This window comes from Eubalaena glacialis, chromosome 3 (genome assembly GCF_028564815.1).
Source record: "Eubalaena glacialis isolate mEubGla1 chromosome 3, mEubGla1.1.hap2.+ XY, whole genome shotgun sequence".
Taxonomy (NCBI): domain Eukaryota; kingdom Metazoa; phylum Chordata; class Mammalia; order Artiodactyla; family Balaenidae; genus Eubalaena; species Eubalaena glacialis.
In genome coordinates, this window is record NC_083718.1 from 103,823,684 (window position 1) to 103,834,322 (window position 10,639).

The following is a 10,639-nucleotide window of genomic DNA, read 5'->3' on the forward strand; positions in this document are numbered from 1 at the left end:
TAAATATTTTTAAGGTTTAAAAGTTGTTTAAAGTTTGTAATCTCTAGTAAGAAAACATTATCTGAATGAATACCCCAATGGCAAACCACTGTAAAATGTTTCAGCTGCATTTGGGGCAGAGGGGTAGGGATTATCTTCAAAGCACCCCAACTTTCTTCATGAGAAGGTCAGAGGTACACTGGTTTGTATTATTATGACATCCATTAGGTGATCTAAGTTGCTTTTCCTTCAGCAGGGGCTTTATTTGTCAGAAGGGCATTATGCTTGACTTCCAAATTTGGCCAACAATTCACTTATGAGATTCATAATCTTTGGGTTGCTCTGATATTTTGACATATTTGCCAGGTTCTGAGCCACATCCTGGAAGGCCACCATAACTGCTGGATCCTGCATGCCTGCAAGAACCTCTGGATCACTAAGAATTTCATTGAGCCCAGGCATTCTTGCCATTCCAGGCATGCCCCCTCCCATTCTAGGCATTCCTCCAGGAAAATTACCAGGCATTCCGCCAGGAAAACCACCTGGAAAAGAGCCATACTGAGCTCCTGATTGTCGTCTGGCTTCTTCCTCCCTCTGGGCTCTCATGTTCTTCCCGAGCATTCTTGACCCTTTCTGTTCTTTCTTTGCTCTCTCTCTCTTCACGTTTTCGCTCATACTTTCTCTGACGTTCAGCAATTGTCTGGGCCCTTGGCTGAATTTCTTTCAGCATTGCACTAGCGTCTTCATCATAATCCAGCTTACAGGCAAGGGCAAGATCATGGGCAGCTTCTTCCCAATGGCCCAAAAGTCTGTGTGCTTTCCCTCGCCACTTGTATGGCTGAGCAGAATCAGGATTTATTTCAATAGCTCTGTCACAGTCTCGGATGGCAGCATTTGGCTTCTGTAATTTGATGAAGACACTCGCTCTCTTGGCATACAGAATGGCCAAACGAGGATTTAGCTTGATGGCATCTGTGAACAAGTCAATGGCTTTCTGTAGTTCACCAACATTTAGGGCATCAGTGGCAGCCACGTTTTTATCATTTGCCTGATCCATCATCTCCTCAGTTATCTCTACATTTTCATCTCCCATTTCTTGAGGGGCATCAGTGCCTGGTTCAAGCACACCTTCATTGTCAATTTCTAGATCACTTTCCTCACTTGATGGTTCGTCTGTCTTTATGTTTTCCTCTGCCTTCTTACTATCTGTTTTTTCTTCCTTGGTATTTTCTTCCAGTTTAGCTTTATGAGTAGCAGGTGGTATTTTACCCCCATGCGCTCCACCCACTCCCTCAGGAAGCTCATTTCCTCGGTGTGCAGAACACTCGGGTCCTGCTTGCACAGTTTCACGAAGGCTCGAAGCTTGCTCACTTTGCCGGTGACCACGGTCCGGAAGCGGCAGGAGGCAGCAGGAGGCGGCGGGCGCGCGGAGGCTGTGGCCCCATCCCAGGCCCAGGCGCTAGCTCAGCGTGACCGCGTAAAGGGCAGTTTGTTTTCTTTTTTAGATTCCACATATAAGTGATATCATACTGAACTAATTCTGTAAAATTAGTTTTAAAAGATCCAAAAGCAGACCTGAAAAAGTCTAGACTAGAAGCTTCTGCTTTGATCTGTAATTTTACTTCCTTATTAAACTTTCTTTTCTTCATGGCAGCTATGCATTACAGTGGTTGTTCAGTAAATGCTCAAAGGAAGTAACAATTAGATCCTCCACTTACATATATTCTTATAGAAGACCACTTATCTTTTGACATCTCTCAACTTCCTGTCCAACTTTACGTACCGCTTGAATCCTTCACCTTCTACATGTTTTCCTGCATCGGAGCAGGTAATTCCTGACCCTTAATAAACCACGTGATTTATGTTTTCTTCCCTGTTCATTTTTTACCTTTTGTTGCCAGACCCAGTGTTCATGCATTAGAAGAGCTAGCTAAGCAGCCTGCCTTACCCTGGGCTGAGCTCCTGAGAACACTTAGAATCACATGGGGTGGGAAAGGAAACAGAACGAGATGCCCATCAAGAACAGAATTGCTCTCAAGGGTAATTGCAAAGGGTCAGTAAAGAAGAAGTCCTGTAATGGTCAAGCTGGAGAGATAATTGTAAGCCACAAACAAGAAACAAATGAGATGTAAAGAGCAGGATAGTTAATGGAGGACCCTGCGAGGAAAATGTAAGACTGAATGAGGGAAGAAGGTTCATTAATTTGCTTTTAACAAAAGTGGTATTGCTAGAGTTGAAATGGATGCTTCAAATTCGTCAAAGCTACTAGGCTAGTGTAGACTCTTCTAAAATACACAGTAAGTCCAGAAAATAAAAGACATTTATTTATTTATTTTTAATTTAGGTTCCTCATTTTCTTTTTTTAAATTTAATTAAATTTAATTTTTTTATACAGCAGGTTCTTATTTGTTATCTATTTTATACATATTGATGTATGTAAGTCAATCCCAATCTCTGAATTCATCCCCCACCCCCGCTTTTCCCCCCTTCCCATACGTTTGTTCTCTACATCTGTGTCTCTATTTCTGCCTTGCAAACTGGTTCATCTGTACCATTTTTCTAGATTCCACATATATGTGTTAATATATGATATTTTTTTTCTCTTTCTGACTTACTTCACTCTGTATGACAGTCTCTACGTCCATTCACATCTCTACAAATGACCCAATTTCGTTCCTTTTTATGGCTGAGTAATATTCCATTGTATGTATGTACCACATCTTCTTTATCCATTCATCTGTTGATGGGCATTTAGGTTGCTTCCATGACCTGGCTATTGTAAATAGTGCTGCAATGAACATTGGGGTGCATGTGTCTTTTTGAATTATGGTTTTCTCTGGGTATATGCCCAGGAGTGGGATTGCTGGGTCATACGGTAATTCCATTTTTAGTTTTTTAAGGAACCTCCATACTGTTCTCCATAGTGGCTGTATCAATTTACATTCCCACCAACAGTGCAAGAGGGTTCCCTTTTCTCCACAACCTCTCCAGCATTTATTGTTTGTAGAGTTTTTGGTGATGGCCATTCTGACTGGTGTGAGGTGATACCTCATTGTAGTTTTGATTTGCATTTCTCTAGTGATTAGTGATGTTGAGCATCCTTTCATGTGTTTGTGGGCAATCTGTATATCTTCTTTGGAGACATGTCTGTTTAGGTCTTCTGCCCATTTTTGGATTGGGTGGTTGTTTTTTTTTTTGATATTGAGCTGCTTGTAAATTTTGGAGATTAATCCTTTGTCAGTTGCTTCATTTGCAAATAATTTCTCCCATTCTGAGGGTTGTCTTTTCATCTTGTTTATGGTTTCCTTTGCTGTGCAAAAGCTTTTAAGTTTCATTAGGTCCCATTTGTTTATTTTTGTTTTTATTTCCATTAATCTAGGAGGTGGGTCAAAAAGGATGTTGCTGTGATTTATGTCAAAGAGTGTTCTTCCTATATTTCCCTCTAAGAGCTTTATAGTGTCCAGTCTTACATTTAGGTCTTTAGTCCATTTTGAGTTTATTTTTGTGTATGGTGTTAGGGAGTGTTCTAATTTGATTCTTTTACATGTAGCTGTCCCGTTTTCCTGGCACCACTTATTGACGAGACTGTCTTTTCTCCATTGTATATCCTTGCCTCCTTTGTCATAGATTAGTTGACCATAGGTGCGTGGGTTTATCTCTGGGCTTTCTATCCTGTTCCATTGATCTTTATTTCTGTTTTTGTGCCAGTACCAAATTGTCTTGATTACTGTAGCTTTCTAGTATAGTCTGAAGTTGGGGAGTCTGATTCCTCCAGCTCCGTTTTCTTTCTCAGAATTGCTTTGGCTATTCGGGGTCTTTTGTGTTTCCATAGGAATTGTAAAATTTTTTGTTCTAATTCTGTGAAGAATGCCATTGGTAATTTCATAGGAATTACATTGAATCTGTAGATTGCTTTGGGTAGTATAGACATTTTCACAGTGTTGACTCTTCCAATCCAAGAACATGGTATATCTCTCCATCTGTTTGTGTCATCTTTGATTTCTTTCATCAGTGTCTTACAGTTTTCTGAGTACAAGTCTTTTACCTCCTTAGGTAGGTTTATTCCTAGGTATTTTATTCTTTCTGCTGCAATGGTGAATGGGATTATTTCCTTAAATTCTCTTTGTGATCTTTCATTGTTAGTGTATAGAACTGCAAGAGATATCTGTGCATTAATTTTGTATCCTAAAACTTTACCAAATTCATTGATTAGCTCTAGCAGCTTTCTGGTAGCATCTTTAGGATTATCTATGTATAGTGTCATGTTATCTGCAAACAGTGACAGTTTTAGTTCTTCTTTTCCAGTTTGTATTCCTTTTATTTCTTTGTCTTCTCTGATTGCCATGGCTAGGACTTCCAAAACTATGTTGAATAATTGTGGTGAGAGTGGACATCCTTGTCTTGTTCCTGATCTTAGAGGAAATGCTTTCAGTTTTTTACCATTGAGAATGATGTTTGCTGTGGGTTTGTTGTATATGGCCTTTATTTTGTTGAGGTAGGTTCCCTCTATGCCCACTTTCTGGAGAGTTTTTATCATAAATGGATGTTGAATTTTGTCAAAGGTTTTTCTGCATCTATTGAGATGATCATATGGTTTTTATCCTTCAATTTGTTAATATGGTATATCACATTGATTGATTTGCATATATTGAAGAATCTTTGCATCCCTGGAATAAATCCCACTTGAGCATGGTGTATGATCCTTTTAATGTGCTGTTGGATTCTGTTTGCTAGTATTTTATTGAGGATTTTTGCATCTATATTCATCAGTGATGTTGGTCTGTAATTTTCTTTTTCTGTAGTATCTTTGTCTTGTTTTGGTATCAGGGTGATGGTGGCCTCACAGAATGAGTTTGGGAGTGTTCCTTCCTCTGCAATTTTTTGCAAGAGTTTGAGAAGTGTGGTTGTTAGCTCTTCTCTAAATGTTTGATAGAATTCACCTGTGAAGACATCTGGTCCTGGACTTTTATTCATTGGAAAATTTTTAATCACAATTTCAATTTCATTACTTGTGATTGGTCTGTTCATATTTTCTGTTTCTTTCTGGTTCAGTCTTGGAAGGTTATACCTGTCTAAGAATTTGTCCATTTCTTCCAGGTTGTCCATTTTATTGGCATAGAGTTGCTTGTAGTAGTCTCTTATGGTGCTTTGTATTTCTGCAGTGTCCATTGTAACTTCTCCTTTTTCATTTCTAATTTTATTGATTTGAGTCCTCTCCCCCTTTTTCTTGATGAGTCTGGATAAAGGTTTATCAATTTTGTTTATCTTCTCAAAGAACCAGCTTTTAGTTTTGTTGATCTTTGCTATTGTTTTCTTTGTTTCTATTTCATTTATTTCTGCTCTGATCTTTATGATTTCTTTCCTTCTACTAACTTTGGGTTTTGTTTGTTCTTCTTTCTATAATTACTTTAGGTGTAAGGTTAGATTTTTTACTTGAGATTTTTCTTGTTTCTTGAGGTAGGATTGTATTGCTATAAACTTCCCTCTTAGAACTGCTTTTGCTGCATCCCATAAGTTTTGGATCATCGTGTTTTTGTTGTCATTTGTCTCTAGGTATTTTTTGATTTCCTCTTTGATTTCTTCAGTGATCTCTTGGTTATTTAGTAACATATTATTTAGCCTCCATGTGTTTGCTTGTTTTACGTTTTTTCCCCTGTAATTCATTTCTAATATCATAGCGTTGTGGTCGGAAAAGATGCTTGATATGATTTCAAGTTTCTTAAATTTACCGAGTCTTGATTTGTGACCCAAGATGTGATCTATCCTGGAGAATGTTCCGTGTGCACTTGAGAAGAAAGTGTAATCTGCTGGTTTTGGATGGAATGTCCTATAAATATCAATTAAATCTCTCTGGTCTATTGTGTCATTTAAAGCTTGTGTTTCCTCATTAATTTTCTGTCTGGATGATCTGTCCATTGGTGTAAGTGAGGTGTTAAAGTCCCCCACTATTATTGTGGTACTGTTGATTTCCTCTTTTATAGCTGTTAGCATTTGCCTTATGTATTGAGCTGATTTTATATATTTATAATTGTTATATCTTCTTGGATTGATCCCTTGATCATTATGCAGTGTCCTTCCTTGTCTCTTGTAACATTCTTTATTTTAAAGTCTATTTTATCTGATATGAGTATTGCTACTCCAGCTTTCTTTTGATTTCTATTTGCATGGAATATCTTTTTCCATCCTCTCACTTTCAGTCTGTGTGTGTCCCTAGGTCTGAAGTGGGTCTCTTGTAGACAGCATATATATGGGTCTTGATTTTGTATCCATTTAGTGAGCCTATGTCCTTTGGTTGGGGCATTTAATACATTCACATTGAAGATAATTATCGATATGTATATTCCTATTACCATTTTCTTAATTGTTTTGGGTTTGATTTTGTAGGTCCTTTTCTCCTCTTGTGTTTTCCACTTAGAGAAGTTCTGTTAGCATTTTTTGTAGAGCTGGTTTGGTGTGTTAAATTCTCTTAGCTTTTGCTTGTCTGTAAAGCTTTTGATTTCTCTGCCAAATCTGAATGAGATCCTTGCAGGGTAGAGTAATCTTGGTTGTAGGTTCTTCCCTTTCATCGCTTTAAATATATCATGCCACTCACTTCTGGCTTGTAGAGTTTCTGCTGAGAAATCAGCTGTTAACCTTATGGGAGTTCCCTTGTATGTTATTTGTCATTTTTCCCTTGTGGCTTTTAATAATTTTTCTTTGTCTTTAATTTTTGTCAGTTTGATTACTATGTGTCTTGGCGTGTTTCTCCTTGGGTTTATCCTACCTGGGACTCTCTGCGCTTCCTGGACTTGGGTGGCTATTTCCTTTCCCATGTTAAGGAAGTTTTCAACTATAATCTCTTCAAATATTTTCTCAGGTCCTTTGTCTCTCTCTCCTCCTTCTGGGACACCTATAATGCAAATGTTGGTGCATTTAATGTTGTCCCAGAGGTCTCTTAGTCTGCATTTCTTTTCATTCTTTTTTCTTTATCCTGTTCTGTGACAGTGAGTTCCCCTATTCTGTCTTCCAGGTCACTTATCTGTTCTTCTGCCTCAGTTATTCTGCTATTGATTCCTTCTAGTATATTTTTCATTTCAGTTATTGTATTGTTCATCTCTGTTTGTTCACCTCTGTTTGTTTGTTCTTTAATTCTTCTAGGTGTTTGTTAAACATTTCTTGCATCTTCTCAATCTTTGCCTCCATTCTTTTTCCGAGGTCCTGGATCATCTTCACTATCATTATTCTGAATTCTTTTTCTAGAAGGTTGCCTATCTCCACTTCATTTAGTTGTCTTCCTGGGGTTTTATCTTGTTCTTTCATCTGGTACATAGTCCTCTGCCTTTTTATTTTGTCTATCTTTCTGTAAATGTGGTTTTTGTTCCAGAGGCTGCAGGATTGTAGTTCTTCTTGCTTCTGCTGTCTGCCCTCTGGTGGATGAGGCTATCTAAGAGGCTTGTGCAAGCTTCCTGATGAGAGGGACTGATGGTGGGTAGAGCTGGGTGTTGCTCTGTTGGGCAGAGCTCAGTAAAACTTTAATCCACTTGTCTGCTGATGTGTGAGGCTGAGTTCCCTCCCTGTTGGTTGTTTGGCCTGAGGCGACCCAGCACTGGAGGTTACAGGCTCTTTGGTGGGGCTAATGGCGGACTCCGGGAAGGCTCATACCAAGAAGTACTTCCCAGAACTCCTGCTCCTGGTGTCCTGTCCCCACGGTGAGCCACAGCCACCCTCCACCTCTGCAGGAGACCCTCCAACACTAGCAGGTAGGTGTGGTTCAGTCTGCTACAGGGTCACTGCTCCTTCCCCTGGGTCCTGAGGCGCACACTACTTTGTGTGTGCCCTCCAAGAGTGAAGTCTCTGTTTCCCCAGTCCTGTCGAAGTCCTGCAATCAAATCCCGCTAGCCTTCAAAGTCTGATTCTCTGGGAATTCCTCCTCCCATTGCCAGAACCCCAGGTTGGGAAGCCTGATGTGGGGCTCATAACCTTCACTCCAGTGGGTGGACTTCTGTGGTATAATCATTCTCCAGTTTGTGAGTCACCCACCCAGCACTTATGTGATTTGATTTTATTGTGATTGCTCCCCTCCTACCATCTCATTGTGGCTTCTCCTTTGTCTTTGGATGTGGGGTATCTTTTTTGGTGAGTTCCAGTGTCTTCCCATCAATGATTGTTCAGCAGTTAGCTGTGATTCCAGTGCTCTCGCAAGAGGTGAGTGCACGTCCTTCTACTTTGCCATCTTGGACCCATCTCCCAGAAGGCATTTATTAAAAGCAAAAAATTGTTCAATATCCTTTATGTGCCATGTTTTGAATATGTGTATACGAATGAACAAAATGGAGCCCTTAAAAAGTTTACACTCTAGCCATACAACAAAAAATAATTATATAAATGCAGGGCACAATGAAAGCACACAGCAGGGATAATTAAACATATGCTGGGAGTTTAATCAATGCGGATTTACCTAGGGAAGTGATATTTAGGATGAAATCTATCTATCCTCTTTAGCCCAACTAAGTCCCCATAGCTACCTGACAATATTTATATTAATCTCTAATTAGATGCTTGTTGCATTTCCTGTAGCAATGAATCAAAAATGTTTCTCACTCACCCTAAGGGGGTTTCCATCTTTCTCCGCACTCTCTATTCTTGTGAATATCTCTTCCACAACAGTTATGGGTGAAGGATCCTACAGCATAGAGGCCTCCTAGGTGTTCTTTTTAATTTGATCACAACACTTGGCTATCTTCATCTGTTTCTCCTTATAGCCCCCAGCTTCAAAAGGATTTGACCTCTTTTTTTAGTCCAAGGTGAAACTTTCTACATAAGTCTCATTCTTTCCTACATTAATCAAGACCTGGTTCTAACAATTGTTTGCTCCTTCTCTTTCTCCATCAATTACAATCTTTCCCTTCATTGAGTACTTCCCCTGTACCATCTAGGTCATTTCTGTTAAATCTGATAAATTTTCAATCTCCTTTCTTTCATGACCTGACTTTTGAGCAAAGTAATCCAGTTCACTGGCTTTGTTTGTTCCTATCAACCTATTCAATAAATGGCTTGATGTCTGGCATCTGCTTCTGTCCATATATTGGATCCTCTCCAGAAGACTACCAATGACCTAATTACTGATTACCAATACCCATCCAGATATCTGTTCTCAGGCTTAGTCCTTGACCTCCAAGTAGCATCTGTTCTTCTGAGCTATCTCCCTTAAAAACTCATTTCCTCCTGACTTGCATGCTCCTAGTTTTGTTTTGTTTTTTCCTATCTCTCTGTCTTCTCAACTGTTGTCTATTTCACTGGCTCAGAAGACCTTTAAGATAGAGGCAACCTGTAACTAATTGCATGGCTCAGTCAGCTTGAGGATTAACCTGAGCATATTTATTTATTTGATAAATACTTTTTATATAGTGCTTAACATGCACCAGGCCATACTGCAAACACTAATACATTTAATCCTCACATTAACCCTTTGAGGATTAAAAAATAGACAGGCTGAGGCACAGAGGGTTTAAGTAGTGTTTAAACTGGCATTCTCGCCTGGAGTCTATGATCTTAAAAATAATGCTGTCTTTGGCATTACTGCACATTAACACAAACACGCCCTTGCTGGGAAGTTTCCCCAACCAAATATATTCTACTATGTCCCAAACCACCTCTAGGAATCTATGTCTCCCCACATGCACATGCTCTAAAGAAACTCTGAATCATGGACCACCAAGGAGTCACTGCATACAATTCAGGGAGTCCGTGAATTTGCATGATAAGAAAGGGCATCTAACTAACTTCAAACATAAGTTTAGTATTTCCATAAAATATTAATGTAGTTACAAAGCATAGTGGTATTAGCAGTACCGTGACTTTGGCACCACTGGAAAACATAGACAGTTTATATCACATTAAAGTTTTTCAGATCTCCTTAAATGTTGTTTAGAGTCATCATTGTATTTGAATTATGGCAGTTATTAGACCCCACTAAATTGAATATATTAATATATTATCTAATATATTAATAAGTACAATTCATATTAATATATCACATTTTAAATTATTTTAAAAAAATACTTTGATAGCTCTATTTCAAACTAATTGTTATCTATATTAATTCATAAAATATTTTATGTTTGTAAAGCCACTATTCTGAGAAGGGGTCCACAGTCTTCACTAGAAAAGCCAGAGGGCTCCAAGTCACAAAATAACTTGGAAACCTCTGTTCCAACCCTCTCTATGCTTACATCTTCTCTGTCCTTTCTACCCTGCAGAATTACACCTATAATGATGCAACTCAGATACATATCTGGAATTCTGCCCTTTCCTAAACCTAGAATCTTATTTTCAACATTCTGCCAGACTTTGCCTGATGATGCTACCAATAATCTCAAATAAGAGAATCCTTCATCTACCCTCACTAATTTTCTTCTCTTTGTAGTGCCCACATCTCTAGAATTTCCATACTTCCTGCTGTTTAGACTAAAAACCTTGCAAGTACTCTTGATTCTTTACTGTTCATTTTTAGTTTCAATTAAGTATTTTTGTTGTTTTTTCTTCCACTGTCTCCCCAGCATTTTATGTGTTTGTCCGCTTGATTTCATTCCAGGTATTGCTACCCTCATTTTGTCTCACTTGGACAAGCACAATAGTCTCTCCCTGCTTTCTATTTTCCCCTCCAATTCTGGTTCACACC

General features: G+C 38.8%; 1 protein-coding gene across 1 annotated transcript; it reads right to left on the minus strand.

Annotated features, from left to right (window-relative positions):
- Nucleotides 1–258: 258 nt before the first annotated feature.
- Nucleotides 259–1,628, minus strand: LOC133087122 (hsc70-interacting protein-like). The gene is given in 4 exon segments (XM_061183884.1): nt 259–583; nt 585–1,240; nt 1,243–1,438; nt 1,555–1,628. Coding segments are annotated over 4 exon segments (1,251 nt in total).
- Between the last annotated feature and the right edge of the window lie 9,011 nt (nt 1,629–10,639).